Source organism: Strix uralensis, chromosome 5 (genome assembly GCF_047716275.1).
Source record: "Strix uralensis isolate ZFMK-TIS-50842 chromosome 5, bStrUra1, whole genome shotgun sequence".
In the NCBI taxonomy this organism is placed as follows: domain Eukaryota; kingdom Metazoa; phylum Chordata; class Aves; order Strigiformes; family Strigidae; genus Strix; species Strix uralensis.
In genome coordinates this window covers 78,315,176-78,333,629 of record NC_133976.1, presented here as the reverse complement: position 1 = coordinate 78,333,629, position 18,454 = coordinate 78,315,176, and the positions used below count along the sequence as shown (strand labels likewise).

Here is an 18,454-nt window from a genome sequence, read left to right as displayed (position 1 = left end):
GAAAAAGTAGATTTATAGGTATCATCTGGGCATAAGAGGCTAGTACTCTCTTTTTACATAAATTTAGTCCTTCTACCCCATGAAGAGAGTGTAAAATCACTGAGCCTTTCACCTACATTCCCATGTAGGAAAAGAGATGGAGAAGTGAAATTGCATTTATATGCATAAAGTTATAACTCCAAAAATAAATAACAGCGCTATGTTTGTTAGGTGAGTAAAGAACTGCTGGATAGAAGTGCAGCTTCTCATCTTAATGGGGAAAGAACTGTAAATAACTACATGAAAAGCATAATCCTTCACTAACCCTCTCATGGTATGGTCACTTTCCCAATGAATCCACTGCCAACAGTGAAATGTGCACCTGGCAATCCTAATACCATATGTCAGGATCTGTGCTAAGATATGTTAATTTAAGTGATTAAGGATTAACAACTTGGCCAACAGGTGCACTGTCATGTGGACTCTATCGTTCAGCCAGGCATTCACTTGGAAAATGTCTCTTAATAAAGAACATTGATGAAAAAGGCAGACAGCAGCTTCATGCAGTTGGCAAATCTCTTTCCTTTCTAATTCACGTGCACCCAACTGATAGGGAGTGCACACGCTATGGTACAACAGCATCTAAATTCTGATTGGACATGTTGGGATATGCATAAAACTTCCAGTGAGTGTTGTCAGGATGGAATCTTTTATGCCCACTAACAGACAAAAGCCTTGATCCTGATCTTGGATATACCAGCTTGAACGTAAAATAATTCCACTTATTAATATCATGGAGAATAGAATGTGCCCTACAACTGCTGGTTTTCTTCAATGGTCAATGACCATTTATCATTAACTTCAAAAGGAACAAAACTAGTCCAATATAATTTTTTAAACCTCCTCTTCATCTGTTTGTATTATATCTTAAAGGAAAAGCTATGTACAGAGAAGAGTTCCTGTGCTGGAAAGTATTACTAACTAACAAAGACCTGTTTATGTGAAAGATATGTCTAGCTGTTAGCATGCTGCAATGTATAACCATTGTTATACATATAATTACTGTAACTGATCCAGTCATCTGCACACTGATATTCTTGGTTAGACTGAATGTATGGATGATAAACTGCTTCTTTGCCCAAGAAATAAGATGGAGCAAGTCTCTGTAAAACAACAGCACTGAACTGGTATGTCAGCTTCCTTCGAATTTTAATGATTTCACCTGTTCTTCCGTAATTCCTCAGTGCTCTGGCCATTTTCTGATATGTCATGATCTTGCGGTTTCCCTTTCTTTCTCCCCACAGCTCTGCAAGTTTCTCCTTGTTTTTGGAGACAAACTGGAAGACACCATTGGGCTTATCCACCCACTGGATGCAGTTTGCCATAGCTGGATCATACAGAGACTCATGGAGGTACTCAAACAGCCGAAGTTTTTTTCTACCTATTAAGAAAGAAAGTACAAAAGGTCAGAACAGAACACATATTTGTTTCAAAAGATGAGCAGTTGTCTTCCTGGAAAGAATCTTACAGGCAAAAGCTTAGGTAAACCTAATACCCTGTCATGAATTAAAAGATCAGTAGTAAACTATTCAACAGAAGACCAGCAACAGCAAATGGGATGATAGTTCTGAAACATGCACAGATCTGTGGTGACAGAAAGACGTTTGGTCATTAGAATTCCAAGAGCAGGTTATTTGGGGATCATGACAAATATCTGGTGACTTCACTATGTGGTACGTCTCAGAAGCCACTTTCAGCAGTCTTCAGACACATGCTGTGTAGATGCATGATCAAGGAACCCACTGCAGGAAATTACATCCTCAGACAGTGCAGGAAAGAGGTTCTGGAGAGCCAGTCTGAATGTTTTTGAATAAATGCTTTCCCTGCTTAATCAAAACTCAGAGATTTTGAGATGACTCAGTTTTGTCAGGTTTGTTGCAGGAATGTTTTGGGGATGCAAGGTAGTCTCTGATATAAGAAAGTGTGAGTACGTGAGTGGGAAGAGCAAGTTAGTTTTGGACCATAAACCTCACCTAGTCAATAAGGAGCTAGATCTTCTGGTACCCTTTAGTTTTCTAAAAATGTGCAGAAGTGTCAACTTGCATTCCCATGCAGAATATTGCAGAACTGGAATATTTGTCAGTTAACCAAGCGTTTCTCCTCACAGGCTCAGCTCTCAAACTTAAGTTTACCAGTAAGGCTTATTTAGTTTCACTTTAGTCTTGTGGATCCCTCTCTCTAAAGTACTTCTAGTTCCCTTCACAAAGCCAAGGGTGACCAAGAAGCTGCCATAAGGAGGAAGAATTTAAGATTATGAGACAAAGAGGAACATTTTGCAGAAAGGAGAGTCTGTGCAAAAGAACGGCTTCCACTTTAACCAAAGTGGAAACAAGTGGCTGCACTTAAAGTTCATAAAGTCTTGTCTTGCATAGCTATTTTAAACTAGGAACAGGGGAAAAGTGACAGTTGCTAAGAAACACTGAGGTCAAGCCAACACATCTGTTAGGGATGACAGTAATTCTGAATCTGGTGGTAAGGAAAGAGGAGAGAAGTGACAGTCAGACTAGGAAGAAGAGCCTGAAATCAGAGGTACTTTCCAAAAAATTAATAAAGTTTCATTATCTAAATAAAAATTGGCCTGTGACTAGAAGTACATATTCTACTAGAAATCCAAATAGTATTACTAAGGTGAGAAGCTTAAAAGCAAACCGGTGAAGAACACTGCCTGGTCACAGTAGCCACTTCTTAGTAGGTGAGCTCCTTAGGTCCCCTCAAGCTCAAATTGTCCTGTAAACCTATGAACATATGGTAGAACAAATAAGATCAGGGGAAAATCCTTGGACTACTGCAGACTGAATCTCTGATGGAAAATGACAGTGTAGATATGTCTGCAGCAGCATCTGATTCCATGCTGTTTGCCTTCTTAATTCAGCTGTCATTTCTGCCCAGGCTTTTATTCCTAGACACATCGTCTCTAGCTGATGTCTTGGTTTGAGAGGGCTTATTTGCTCTTATGTGTTGATGCAGCTATGTTTCCAGAGCCCAGCTGTTATCTCCAAAGTGCTACACAATGTGGGTGCACTAGTCTGAGCTGGGGTTAGTTCACAGATCTTTGTACTGCACCTCATTGCATAAGCTAGTGGTGTTCATTACCTTAAACATCAACCTAAGCTAGCAAGGCTAGTGTCTGTAGGTTTCTTGTGTGGTCACTGGAGAGAGGCAGGTTGGTCCAGAAGGTGTCTCGGAGCATCTGCATTAGATTTCTGTGCTGAATTGTCTTGAAGCAGTCTAATTTTCTCTGGGTGTGTCTAATACCAATGCATCTCTAAAGTACCTCTCTTGATTGTCTCCACTCACCAAGCTTTAGTTCAGATCATGGAATGATATTGATCTGCATGAACTGGACTCCTTTTAGAGGAAATCTAACCCAAAAATGCTTTCCAGAAGCATATCTCAGTCACTGCACCTTTCAGAACCTGCAGCCAGCCTAGAGATTGCCCTAAATAAATCCTTGTGAAATGCTTTAAACACAGACTTTGGGTCCTCAGTACTGATTGTTTCATCTACAGATCTATTCCTAAAGGACCACACTGCTTGCTAGTGTATAGAAAACCTTTCATGACTCAATAAGAAGCCAAGAGGACTAAGTTTATTTAGGTATAGTGGAAATAGTCCCCCAAATCACAGTTTCTGGCAGGAATATTGCCATGGACACAAAGAATCCAGTAAGAAGACACAAAAAAACCCCATAAGAATAGTCAGCCATTCTGCAAATTTATGCAGTATGGACTTCTGGAAAAGAAGATCGATAATAATGTAAAAGAAATATAAAACAGGAAATTAAGTTTAACAGACCAGTAACAACTGAAGGTGAATTAAAATACTGACTTGTAAAATTCCCCAGTGCAACACTGGGTAAGACTTAGAAAAGCAACATTCCTGGATTGAGAGGTTTTCATTTGCAATGGTGAATTTCAAGTGCTAGAAGTACAGAACTTAAAAGGAGAGGCTACTCTTCCTGTCATCCCAAGGAATTTGTAGTAGCAGTAGTAGTAGCTATTAAGCAACAGAAACCACAGTTCAGCATCAATGGGAAGAGATGATACCAAAAACTGACACTATGTGGCTAAAGTTGAGAGAAGGGGATTTCAAAAAGCAGCAAAACCAGGAAGCTACTCAAAAAGACCCCATGGTCAAAAGTAGGTACAACAGTGAAAGCTGTGGAAATCTCATCTAGCAGAGTCATAGAAAGGATGCTGAGTCTCAAATAAAAATCAAAGACTGAATGCAATAAACAAATTAAGTACTCTAATGACCGATGTCACCTGATCTATTCTTTGCAAAATAGATATCCACTCAAGTGAAGTCAACCAAAAGGAGAACAAAAATAACTATAAAAATACATATTGGAAGTGACAAAATCTAAGAGCTAATTTGAAAAGTAAACAAAGAAAGGCATAAAATCAGGTGCAAAAATATTTATGTATGTGAAAAACCTTCAAGAAAACCACACCTTGTTGGACCACATGAAATAAAAGAAGTTATTAAAGTGGATAAAGATGTTACTGATAGATTTACTTCTCTGCATCAGACTTCATCCAAGATGATTTGGAGTGAAATACATCTCTGGTTTGTTTTTCCATGTACTAAACAAGAGGACAGAATAAAATTATAACAGATTTATCTTATGAGATTTAGCAGATAGGAATTGAACACTAGCAGTTGCATTCTAGTTACTATTAAATGTTGACTAATTTTTTCCCCGTTAAAAGTAAAAAAAGTCAGGAAAAAGAGAAAGCATGATTTTCCAAGAGAGTTTTAAAAGTAACATAATGTACATTTCAAGATATGCTCTTTCTACACACCTTTCCCTGCTTTTGGCTGGCCAGCAGCAGCATGCATCGCTTGGCTTTCTGGAGTATTCTGCAGTGTATGATAGACAGTCTCATCTGCATAAAAATCCGCTGCACTGTTCTTCAAGAATTAAGACAATGAAGAGTTATTAATAGAGTACATTCTCTGAGGAAAAAGAAACTTGTAGTAATTAATTCCCTGAAGCCTTCAAAATGCAACCTTTCATCACCTCACCCATGGAGGACTTTTCTCAGCCACCGAGGCATGCAGTGTACCGTACCAGTAACAAGCTGCACTAATTTATGTCCAGCTGGAAGGACTGCCCACCAGGGGAGAAATTAAGAGGGAAAACAGAGTAATTGCCTCACTCTGAACCTTTAACTCTTCTGCTGAAAGCAGAGACAGTAGACTCTGTTTCCAGAGTTAGTGAAAGACAAGGGCCACCTGGACAGTGGCCCCTACAGACTCTGTAGTTCCTCTGTCACATTGTTACTATTCTGCTGGTTGAAAATGGGATTTGGTAGAATCTACCTGAAATTATCTCCCTTGCAATATTTATTTTCCAGCACTCCTGGTGGCCACACTCACAGATGGGCAGCCAATTTTCCACTTATGTCTGACTCTTATTAGTAATCTGTTCACTTACAATCACATTTCTCCAGCTATACCCTTGGTCCTCTGTAGATGGTGCAGTAGAGTAGCTGGGACTTGCTCGGAGGTGGTGGTGATGGTTGATTACAGTCAGGCAATTTTTATAACCTGAGAATTAAGAGGATGGAGCAAAAACTGAGTGAGTAAAAGGAAAAGAAAGAAAAGAATCCAGCGGCAAACAATCTAACATGCTGCTTAGTCTATCAAAAAGCATTTATCCTAAGGCTGCCTTCTAGATAATAAAGTCTCCAGAGCCAAGATGTTTCATATCAGCAGGTTATCCAACATAATCTGTACTGCTACTGCTAATCACACCCTTGGGCTGGTTTTGTTTGCCTTCAAGATGAAAAGCAGTATTTGTTAAGATGAAATGTCAGATATTTCATGGTATCATGAAATCGTTCGGTTAATAGAAAAATGAGGGCCAAACAGATCACCGGACATAATGAATGGGATAATTACAGGCCACTGCAATACATGTATTAGAAAGGAAAACGGAATGTCACACAGTTCTGCAGGCCATTAGTACTATGCAAGCCAGAGTCTCCAATCATGAATGAAGTGAAGGAGCATCAGAACATCTGCAGTGCCTGAGAGACCACAGAAGGCACCCAAGACCTGACGATGTTTAAAAGAAGCAGAGGAGGACACTGGACTGAGGCACTTGGAATAAATTACACACTGCAGGTGGTCAGAAGATTTTGGAGGCTACATCTATCGCAAGTGGAAATGTGGGTGCAGCTGTGGGACACAGTAAACACTGAGTTGCAAGTGTTTAATACCTCTCTCCATTGGCCCTAACAACAGATACAGGCAAGAACACTACAAGTAATTATATATAGCAGGTCTTTCAGCATGTGTAAGTTACCAGTTTCATCGGAGCCAAAAATTTATTAACAACAGCTGAAGATATGGTCCAATTGGTCTTATTTATATTTCAGTATACAATAGATAATATGTAAATAAACTTCCTCGTATGAAATGCATTCAAAACAAAGACAGTAGATACTTTGTTCTGGACTTAGAGGGTTTATGATGTAGCCTCCTATTTTCCTTTCCTTCCATTTCTATTTGTAAATTTCTACAATGTAAAAACACCAAACACAGATTTTAAATTTTATAATAATTTAATTGCCAAAACCTTGCCTGAACTGCAACAATTTACAGCTTGCCTGTATTTTAAGTTTTGTAAAGTTTAAAACTCTTGAAGCCAAGAAAAACTTTCTATCAACTATCCAGACTCAAAATATCATTCCTGCATAAAACTGTTTAAAATTTATATTTTAATGTAAAAAAAATTAATTGTGGAAATTAATTTCACCTGCTGGATTCTTGGTCTTTTTTTTTCTTTTTTTTTTCACCGGAATTCATTGTTATATGGGTTTATTCACAACATAACAGAAGGCCATTTTTCAATTAAGACATTAAAACTGGAAAATGGCTGTTGCACTATGGTCATATATCCTCTGATTATAGGAAATCTGAGCTCAATGCACCTAGGCTAGTACTGGGGAAGGTAGAGGGGGACTGTCCAACAGTTTCCCTGCACTGTGACATGGAAGGTGAACGCCACACTGGGCAGTACTAATGAAGGGATGGAAATCCTCCAAATATTCTTCCCCCTTTCCATCCTCCCGACATACCCCTCTGCTGTCCATTAATCTACCTCTGGGAAACTACTCTCCCATCTATGTGCTTCAAGATCTACGTTCCTGTAAAAATATAAGTGGTAAATGAAATGGAATAATGGTCTTTTTTACCTGGCGAATACTGCATTTCTCTGTCAGAGTGCTGCTGCAGTACTTCCAGCGCATCTTCGAAAGCCTGGCCCAGTACATCTTGGTCAGGAAAACTCTGCAAGAACATTTTTCTGTCAGGAGTCAGAAAAAACCAGGCTGGCTCTTTCAACATTATTAGTCGGAAAATCCCAAATAAATACAGTGATTATATAGAATGTACATCCTTCTGGAATATGTATTTTGCAGGCACTGAGGCATTACCATAATCGTTTACTATTATGAGAAAGTTCTCACTCCTTTGAGAAGTTGCTTTGAGGTCAGTGGGACAACTCACACGGGTAACATTACTCACTCGTGCGAAGGTTTCAAGGTTCATTTCCTTAATTTGCAGCAGAAGTTTACATAAAGGGTGTTACTGCTATTGGAGTGTTTTATAGTATGTAATACACAGGTATGTATCACTTGTGTAACATGATTTATAAAGCCAAAGTTATCATTCAATAACACTGACATGACAAAAATTATTACACACAAGTTACAAAGTGGATATGCAGAGAAAATGCTATACTATGCCAGCATAGGAAACCAAGTGTTGATTTTCAGAAAACTGTTCATTATCATTTTAGAACATCTTGTTCTAAAAAGCTAAAAAATCCCCTCAAATCTGAGTTTGTCTGAGAGTTTTCTGTAGCATATTTGAAGCACTCAATAATGAAAGAGAATAAAGGCATTGTAGACTTACCATTATTTAGATATCAAAACTTGAATCCTGTTTAAAATAAACAATATTATTTGATTGTGTGTTTCAAAATAAACAATAATTCTCTCAGTATAATTAAAATTAACTAAATGAAATAACTATTATTTCCAGTGATGAAATAAAATATATTTAATAACACAGGTGAAAGTAATTTAGGATTAGAAGGTGGTATTTTTATGAAATTAAATACTTGCAACATTGTATTTTTTAAAAATTGATACTATTTTTTGTTACTAAAGTTTCCAGTTTCATTAATACTGTAACTTTTAGATTATTATCCCCATCATTGTAAACATATTTTTAAAAGACATTATGAAGTGAAAATGTGTTATTGCTAACATTCAGCCTTAGTTAGCACAACTACTAATTTCCCAAAGAAAATACTCATCTGAATTACATGCAAGTGTTTAAGTCCCTTTGGTTTGCAGACACAGTTGAAACAAGCCTACGTTTTTTCATAATGCAGATTGGCAAATGACTGTATATGAATATACATAAACTCTCAGACTAATTGTGAGTTCCGGAAACAAATTTGATTGTTTAATAAACAGTGAAAACCCCTTAGTAGCTATTTTTTATTCATATTTGTTACAGATTACAATAATCAGGTTTTGTTGCGTTGCAGGTCTTTTCTCCCTATTCTCATTTACATTATTATTTCAAACTTGTAAATATAATAATCAATATAATAATCATTATATCAGTAATTTACTCATTAAATGTTTGATTATAATCTCTTGAAAATACTGGACATTTTAGCAGTGATTTCAGCAGATGCAAGACTGCTCTCTCTGTGAAGTTTATAAATGCAAAGGAGAGAAGATGCATAAATATAAATGAGGAAGAATTTTATCCAAGACTGGCCATGAGTGTTCTAACCTGGTAATTCTGCCTCAGATAAGTACGTTATAAATTACTGTCAAAATTTGTAAAAGTTTTTTTAAATATTGATGACCAAGCGTATATCGTGAAATCCTGGTGATTCAGTAAATTGACCTCACTGAAGTCCATGGGATTTTTCTCTTTAACTTCAGTGCAGCAAGTATTTTGATAAACTGATCTAATTTTATTCTAAAACCACCGTGGGCCATATTAATCCTTTAGCTGCAATGGTGGCCACACATTCTTGGAGTATAAAGCTGTAGAAGTTAAAGACAGGAATCTCCTTTGCAAAGATCCTCACATGGTGTTCCCCTAATTTTAAGTAATTCACTCTCCTTAAATTGCTTTTGTCTAACTCAAACTCCAAACTGATACTTTAGTATCTTGACAGAACATCTATAGTCACTGTTGATGCCTTTCAAAGCCTAAAATGTACAAGTATCGGCAAGGTAACTGTTGAACGGTCTTACCATTTACACAGCTGAATTCATACCAAAAAAGAAAAAGTCACACCTCAAAGAAGTTTAAAAAAAAGTCTAGACACTTACCTAGAACTTCAGCTCCACACACAAGACAAGAATCTGTCTGGTTTCATACATAAATGAAAGACTGAGTTCCCACAGCGATGGGCTGGCAAAGGGGCTGCATTAAATAGCTGATTTTAGGGAAGTGTTTTGGCTAGGGGGTTTTTTGAGAGTAAAGGTATAGTAAACTGCTAGCATGGCCCTTCATTCTGCACAAAAGAAGGGTGATTTATACTGACATAAAATAAAATCAAATGTTTTAACTATTGTCCAAAACATGCAGATTCTAAACACTGGGAGAGATTCCTTTTGTCTATGTCACATCCTAACAAATCTGTCACCAGTATGGTATGTCTAGGGCAAGAACCTACATCACTCATCTTTCCCATATAGACTGCAGTGGACTTTGAGGTTTTATCTGAACCTCCTGCTTAGCTCAGTGCAAGAAGTGGACCAAAATAGACCTCAGAATAAGAGTTTGAGGGAATTTCATAACTCTGCTTCAAAGCAGGTCCAGGTCTAAAGCGTTTACTAAAGCATTCAATACAGATTCAGACAAGCTGTAGTTGCTGATTTGCCACATGCTTTCTGAGCAGCTACAAGCCACGATGTTTCATCCTATGGGATGAGAACTATGTTTTTCAGTAGAAAGCTTCTTATTGCTGACATAGTCTATCCTGTGCTGTAGCTCTTTGCAGCCAAGTCTTTCAGAGGCACATTTTAGAAAATTTCCTCAGCATTTGCCATGAAACTGATGTAAAATAGTAATTACCTCTTACTATATTTATCTATACTCCTTCAATCAAGAACCATAGTCAAGAACAAGCCTGGATATGAATGGTGAGTGGAGGCAATTTGAAGCCAATGTTAGCTTCAACCATTTCTGCTGGTTTCAGACACAAGCTGCCTTTTCCAAATTTGCACCACAAGGTTTCAAGATATCCTTTTTTTTTTTGTGAAATACATGAATACATGTATGTGCTTCTTTGGACTACAAGTTCCATTTTGTAGCACCTCTCTGACATGACTTGGGCCTATAAAGGAATATTAACTGGCAACTGTGCTCTTATAACCTCAAATTGTGACTCAGCACCAGATTTCAGGCCAAAATACTGTTACACAATTCACTTTCTTTCCACATACAGTTAACTTTACTTTGCAACATGGAAAAGCATAGATTTCGTGGTTCAGTTCTTTTCTGAAGTAGAAGTATGTATTGGATTCAAAATTATGAACGAGCTTCAAGATCCCCCCTGGGTTCCTTCCTGATAAATGATGCTCTAATAGGCCCTCTGAGGATGCAATCTGACCTGCCTACTCCTACATCTCTACCTGAAGCTGTGCAGTTACTCTTCTGGTCTCCTGTGCTCCCCACTCATCCTGCTTACAAAACTGAAGGGGTGGCCCCTGCGGAGGAGATCAGGGCTGTCCTGTGCTGGTCACAGCCAATTCCAGCAGGCTCTGCAACTGCCCCACCACATGCCAAAGCGGAGCCCATCAGCCACGTGTGTGTCACCTCTGTGAAAACATACTGAGGAAAGGGCAGAAAATGCCAAAGGGGAGGAGACAAACCTGGGAGGGAACACCAGGGGGGACAAGGAGAGGAACAAGGCGACAAGGTTAGAAACAAAGGAATGAGGGAACAACAAGGTCAAAGGAGCTGGAGGTGATCCATGACTGAGCAGGTACACCCCCACAGAGGGACCACACTGGAGCAGAAGAAATGAGTAAGAATAAAGCAGCAGTGGAAGAAAAGGGTGAGAAACAAGGAGAGGCAAAGAGAAACCACTATGTTCTGACCCCAACCTCCCGTGCCACTCATCGCCTCACCAAAGTGACTGAGTGTATGTAACCTATGGAGATAAGAAGAGGGGAGGAGATGTGTCTGCAGTGCAGTTGAGCCTGGGAAAGGGGAAGGAAAGATGTTTTAATGTTTGTCTTCTTTGCTTCCCAATACCCAAATCAGCAACTAAATATATAAAGGTAATAAATTCAGTTAAATTCCCAAAGCGAGCAGCTGTGTGGGTGTGTGGCTGCTGGCCGGGACCAACACACCCCAGTAGTAAAAGAGGGTGAAGGTCGAGAGATTAAAGCTAATGGTTTTAACACCATTAAAACAATCAATCTTCCTAAATCAAATTGCTCAATCAAAATGTTCTCATTTCAAATAAGAGGCTACACCATAAGGCAGGTCAGCAAAAGGTTTGTTTCAGAGGAAGTGGGAAGGTACCATACATAGCACAAACACATCATAGAGAGATGAGCAAAAGCTGTCTCTTAGGGTGCATTTAAACTCTGTAACCCATTTGTACATTGCATCTTTGGCCTGTCACAAGCTCAGAGCCAGGGCTTAGGCTACCTCCCTGTGAAGCCTCTAAAAGGCTTCAGAAGAGGCAGAGGAAGGTACAGCTCGGGACTGAGTGTCAACTAATGCTGACTGCTCACTCCTCTACAAATCACAGTCCAGTCAAGGCAGGCAGCATGTTGCCCTCTACCAAGAAATGTTATTATGGAAGAAAACCTGATTTGATTTTTGCATTGGATTGGAAGATGCATTCGAGATACATGCCTGAGAAAGAGAACTTACTATTCACATTTTCATGTCTCAAAGAATTGATGTGCTTGATATCAGAATTTGAGTATCAGTTAAAAACCACAACATTAAGCTTTTCTCCTTCCTCCATGTTTTAAAAATAACTTCCAATAACAGAATGATTGTTTAAGTTTCAGAACTTTCTTTCATCCTTGCTTGACACTCAAAGCTAGTTCATAGTAATGGTACAGAAAAAGCATTTTCACCTCTCTGAATAAAAAACAGAACTAAATGATGTATTACAGCACTTGTCGGAGGGCTTGAGAAAGCTTAAAGATTCTCACATGAGGCACTGTTCAAACATGGAATAAAAACCAGTCTCTCCCTTCCTAAAGGAATGTAAAACTTGAAATGGCAAGTTTTCTCACCAGGCATTTGTAGATTTCTCAGACTTTTTTTGAATATCAGGCAATTTGTTTACTGCCCAAATAGCACAGATATAGACCACTCACAACAGAAGGCACTTCACAGAAAAAAAACCACAACTGGTTGTAGAAATTATTCTGTCATGGGGAGTTATTTGCCCATGCATAACAGACTGCCTACCAGCTCAAGAATCTCCAGAAATCAGAAACTGGTGAATGTGACAGCCACAGAGAGCTTCTGTGCTTACATACTTGTTCTGGCACTTGGCAGACCTCTTTGCCGCTCCTCATCTGGCCATGCAGCTCTGTAATAATCTTTGTCATGAATCCTCATGGGTACAAGTTCACAATAATTACACAACCACAGATACTGTCTCCCTGAAAGTGGAAGGGTTGAGAGATTACATGCCTGTGCTCACCTCCTGAGTCTAACCATATTGACCAGCAAACTTTCAAATGTCTGCCATCATGCTGTTTCTGGTCCGCTCCATTCAAGGTTCAAAAGAAACTGGAAAGTTTCTTGCAGCAAGGATGCAGCCTTTTCTCTACGCAGCAAGAACAGGGATCAACACATGGGGAGCTCTCTGCTTTTACATGTAGAGAGCAGTGATAATCCAGGCATGAGTGTTTTGCAGTGAATCAGTCTGCAATCTGAACTTCAAATTCGTGGGCTCAGAAAATGCCTGAATTCCCATTCCCAGACCCTGAATACAATGAAAACTCTCCTTAAAAAGAAACAAAACACCAAGCAAACACAAAAAGGAAATAAATACTGCTTAGTACCATCCTAAGTATTATTGTTTACCATGATTTTGGTCAGATAATTTAGTGTAGAATACATACAGAAAAAAACCTGAAAGGGAACATAAAAACAAAAGACACAATTATGGCATCATATCTTATAAACAAATCAGATGATGAAACTGGGTCTAATGATTCCATTTATCTTGGAAGACTTTGGTCTATGCATTTCAACAAACACGATCATTTATTCAAATACCAGAAGATGAGGATATAACATAAATTGAAACTCTTCACTTGCCTTACAAATCATTCTACAAATAGCAAATTCTGCAATGCAAAATATAGTTTTTTATTGTAATTTATGGAGTTATAGTATCAGTTCCTTAGCTGGCAGAAATTGGTATAGAGCCACAAAAGCCAAAGGATCAGTGATGATTTGTACAAACAGGGATTCTGGCTCATAGTTGACACTAGTATTATTTCCAGTACAGTAAGAGGAAACTTGCTGTGCCAGCACTAATGTGGCACATTCTTCCCTGACTTCCTGATTTGTTTTAATTCTTTGGCTACTTTATAAAGTATTACAGTTGGTTAAACAGAAAGAGTGGTATTTTTGCATTTTAATCCTTGTAAGAGCTCTTTCTAGTTACTTCCAGGGCAACATTTTTTTAAAATAGCTTTGTCCAATCGTTATCTCTAAGTACATCTTACGTATGAAGCTGTTTCTCCTCTTAAGCAAGAAAAAAGATACTGAAAATATTTTACAAATTTAATTTCAAGCCTGAAATGAGGGATTATCTTAATCAGACTAATTTCCTTACCTCTGAATATGAAACCTTTGCATGTCACATTGAGATTCCCACCTCAGAATCATGTTTTTAATTTTAACATTGCTTTAAAATATTTTGCTTTGAAAATCCTTTTAGAGTTAATAATTTTCTGGACTTTAAAGGTCCAAAGAAAAAATGTCTTGTAATTCTTAAGATAGTCTCTACTTTTAGATTATTTAAAAATTACATGTGATTATCTTAATGTAAAGCATATAAATGGAAATACTGATATGTTTGAATCTTAACATTTTACTGCCTTAAGAACTTATGATCCAACCTTAAAAGATATAATTGCTTGGCTAATTTTACATCTGTGACATATTTCACTTAGAACTATCAAATAATTACAACCATAAAATGAGGTATTTGGAGAAATCATTACAGAGGTTAGGTCTAAACATTGAATTATCTCTTCTGGGGCCTAAAAAGAGAAGTGCAGCATGAAGGCTGAAGTTGCATGAGTGGGCAGATCAGCTCTTCAATGGAAAACCCACATCTAAAGCCTTCACTTTACAACTAGACCTGATATTTGGTCCAGTTGTCCGTGTCAGCAGGGCTTCTCAGGAAGCTTCTTCTTTGGCTCCATATAACCAAAGGAAGTGACTTTCTGCTGGGAAGCCCCGTGAAGATAGAAAACCAAAAACCACAACAGAAGCACAAGGAACTGATAACAAAAAGTGCATTGGGAAAAAAAAAAAAAAAAAAAAAACAAAAAACACCACAACCCTAACTAAAAGTTTTTAAAAGTGAAATATGAAGTAATGACTTTGATTAATGTATAGGTATAATGAATATTCCCTTCAATATTAGGGTAGCTAAAACACCCACAAGTCAATAATACTTTAGTGGAAAACTATCAGAGCAAGATAGGATTAATAATATCAGAGTATTTCACAAAAATAGCAATGGATAAAGGAAAGACTATCATTAGGTGAGTCTGATAAAGGGTAAAAATGGAAGTCTTTTACTTAAACAGAAAGCATATAGAAAGAAGAACACAGTATTTTAATAACCCTTAACAGTGAAACTGGGAAGGCCAAATAAGAACTAATCATTTTCCAAGTAACTATATGTGGAAGAAATACGCCTTCAGATTCAAGGGGCATTTAGATGATTCAGGATTAATTCAATACCACATTTCAATCCCATTGCTCCTAAATCATAAAGCTGAGATGTGACAAATGTTAAGACTAGGTGACAGAGCCTTCTGAACTCCAAAGAATGGAAGGAAGCAATTGTGTCTATTTTAGAAAAGCTGAAAAGACTGGCATATGATAACTGCTGTAGCATCTGCAACCATGTTACAGCTAAGAAACCCTGCCTTTCCACTGCATAGACTTATGGCCAGGTCAATAAAAAGCAGACTTTACAATTTAGGTGCTGAAATACATATGCTTTAGGTGTCTCTAGAATGCAGTACATTACTGTCCTCGAAAGCTCTTGGAGGTAGTTTTGTATCTCAAAATCAAAGCAGCAGCCGCAGCACTATGCAGGAAGTAAAAGCATTTTATCTAGCTAGTAAGAAACAAGGTGTCTGAAATCCTGGCCCCATCCTTTCTTTAAAGCCCCATGGGGAAAAGGGCAGCGGTGGGCATGCTAGTTGAATGATGGCAGCACTGCCCTGGGCAGTAGCGATGTGGGTTCAGTTGCCTCCTCAATTTCAGGAGTTTGACCTCACATTCCCCACCATTCAGGAGAAGGCCCTGAACAGTAGAACTGTTTGTTAAACCCAGGCTGTGGCACTTCTTCACCTTGAAGCTGTGCCCTCGTGGGACATCTAAATTTGCATCTCCATTAACGGTTGAAAAGGCTGTTTCCAAATCTATTTCCATAGGAAGCATTCATGCCACTGAACTGCAATACTAAAAGAGGCAGCTCTTGCCCACATCTCAAAACAAAGTGTCTGAAATCTCATTAGGTGAAAGGCCTGTTCATTAGCATTAGGAATGGTCTAGAAACAGCTGGCGGCTTGGACAATGCAGGGGACCTCAGTCAGGAAAAAGTGCAGCATCTGGATCCTGGGCAGCATTAGAAAGAGGGAAGCACTGATCCAATCAGACTGGGTCATTTCTACATATGCATAAAAGCAGCATTGCTTCTTAAACCTGAAAAAAAATAGAGGAGGGATGGTAGAAATCTATTAAATCAGTATTGACTTAGAGAATATGAATAAATATATATTACAGTTCTAAAACAGTCCTTGTATTAGAAGGGACACCACGGAATGTAAGTACACAACCAGCAAAGGGTACTGTACTTCACACAACAAATTGTTAATTTACAGCAAATATCAGTTATCTACAGGATGTTGCGGAAGCTATGAAATAATACTTATTCAAAAAGAAATTGGAGGAAAATCTACTCACGGCTATTAAATATGGAGATACTGAATTCCTTAAGCATTTTGGGGAATGACAGAATGTCTGCACATGGTGACCCTTAAGGTTTTTGTGTTACATTCAGATGTCTAATCATCTAGAAAACATGAAAGGCAACTGGAGAGGTGTTGATGAAATTAAATGCTTACAGAGTTAGGTAACTGCAGAACAGTGCTTTCTAGCTCAGTTTGTGTGAGTGCAAAACTATTTCCTGATGATAACACTTCCAGGTAGAGCCTAGAAACAAATCTGAAGGGGTGGCTATTTAAGAAAAGGAATTATTCTCAGAATATATACATTCCCCCTAAGAAAAATGATAAAAGCATGTAATAGTATGGTTGCTGGCTGCAGTGCAAGAATTTGGAATTGTTGGTGGAACTCATTTTGCAGTTCAAAAACCAGAATGAAAAATGTGTTCCACTTTAGCTGTGAGATGGGGAGAGGCAATATTTAAGAACAAGGCTTAAGAATACAAGAATGGCTGAAATGACTCTGACCAAAAGTCCATCCAGCTCAGTATCTTGCCTCTGACTGTTGCTCATGCTGGATGCCTAAGGAAGCACATAAGAACAGGAGAAGTATGGAGACCTAGTTTCCAGCTATCAATTGCACACAGACCTCCTTGTGGCTAACATACTTGCTTCCATTAATGTCTTATTCTAACATCCATATGAAAAAAAGCAGAATAATCCCTGATAGCTACTATTAAGTCTCCAAATATGTTGACTTTAAAGGATCTGCACCAAGGTTTTGGATACAATGATGATAGTTACCAAAAACCAGATGTAATTGGGGAGAAAAAGAAAAAAAGAACAGTGATTTAAAGAAGAAAAGAAAATAAGGTCTTTGAAGCTCTGTAGCAGATTTAAAAAACCAGTAGCAATTAAAAGACCTGTAGCAGAATGATATAGAAGCAAACAGTATAAATGTAATGTAACCCTAACACTTTTAAGACAAGATACATACCAGGTTCAGGCAGACAGACCAGGTAAGCATCTCTTGAAGGACTACATCTGTAGTTACTGAACAAGAAGAAAAATCAATATCTATAATTAAGCAAGCCCTAAACTATCTTTAAATCCTCTGTAAATCACTACCAATGGAAAAATATGCTTATAACAAAAAGTGGTGGAAGAAAACCATGGGGCCAGCCTGGGATTCTTACATCTATTGAGCTAGAGGATAGAAATAATGAGTGCACTATTAATAAAAATACCAACATTATACATTATAAGAATATAACATGATTTTTTCATCATAAGAATACAAGCTGACCTTTACCTTAAAAGAAATTCAACGCTCTACAGGATACTAGTATAAGGCCTATGAAGTGTATGTATTTAATTTATAACTTAAACATAGGCAAAAATAGTATGAGACACTATAAAAGAAATAAATTTCCACTTAAAATGGGAAGAAAATATTTTTAACACAAACATGAGTTTTCTGCACCACCCTTCATGGAAGATGTGCGATTTCATCAGAAGACCAAGAACTAGAAAAGCAAACTGTATGTTGGGATTAACCTCCTGAAAACTGAAAAGATAAATCAGTTTGGGCTTTCAACCGGAAGATGAAATGCTCCATAGGAATTTTCCTCCACCTATTTCTGCTGCAGGTACTTTTGTCTTAAATAATTACAAATAGGGTACCCTGGCAGGCTGGCCCAAATTCCACAATGTGCAAGAGGAAGGCCAACTGCCCTTCCCACACAGATGCATTGCAAAGTGAATATGCTTCTATTTTTTCTATTAAGACAAAGTGTGGGATCACGTTTTGACATAATCCCGTGCAAGTGATTACCATACTACATGACTGGTACCACAAAGTTAAGAAAATGTTTAAATGTGCAACCACCAAAAGCATAGCAGTTTGAGCCTCTGACAAAACATATATTTTCAGGGAGAGACATCTACATTAAGTTCCACCAGGGAGCTGGACGAACATTTCCTACACAGGGCTGAGATGGAAAGAGTAGAGTAGTGAAGACTTGAAAACAGGTCATCTGAAAGGAAGGAAGCTGTATGGTTGGGAGGAAGATAGTCATAAATAGTTGCAAGAGGTAACCAGTTGATCTAGTTCAGTTGGAGACACGAAAACATGTCTGACCTTACAGTCAAATGCTCTGAATAAAAGTAGTTAAAATATAAAAACT

The 18,454-nt window shown here is 38.0% G+C and overlaps 1 protein-coding gene across 1 annotated transcript; it reads right to left on the bottom strand.

Annotated features, from left to right (window-relative positions):
* Positions 1-992: 992 nt before the first annotated feature.
* Positions 993-7,350, bottom strand: SPIC (Spi-C transcription factor). Its single transcript, XM_074869476.1, has 4 exons — positions 7,245-7,350; positions 5,480-5,592; positions 4,845-4,953; positions 993-1,420 (listed from the first exon to the last, which is right to left on the bottom strand). Exons 1-4 carry the CDS (start codon positions 7,348-7,350, stop codon positions 993-995), a joined length of 756 nt encoding a protein of 251 aa, XP_074725577.1.
* Between the last annotated feature and the right edge of the window lie 11,104 nt (positions 7,351-18,454).

Bases quoted from the DNA above. Each gene is read 5' to 3' on its own strand.
- SPIC (XM_074869476.1), bottom strand. From the start codon at position 7,350: ATGTTCTTGCAGAGTTTTCCTGACCAAGATGTACTGGGCCAGGCTTTC. The intron at 5,593-7,244 runs GTAAAAAAGACC...CTTAATTCTCAG, and splicing joins AGAAATGCAGTATTCGCCAG to GTTATAAAAATTGCCTGACT. The intron at 1,421-4,844 runs GTGTGTAGAAAG...CTTTCTTAATAG, and splicing joins CCAGCCAAAAGCAGGGAAAG to GTAGAAAAAAACTTCGGCTG.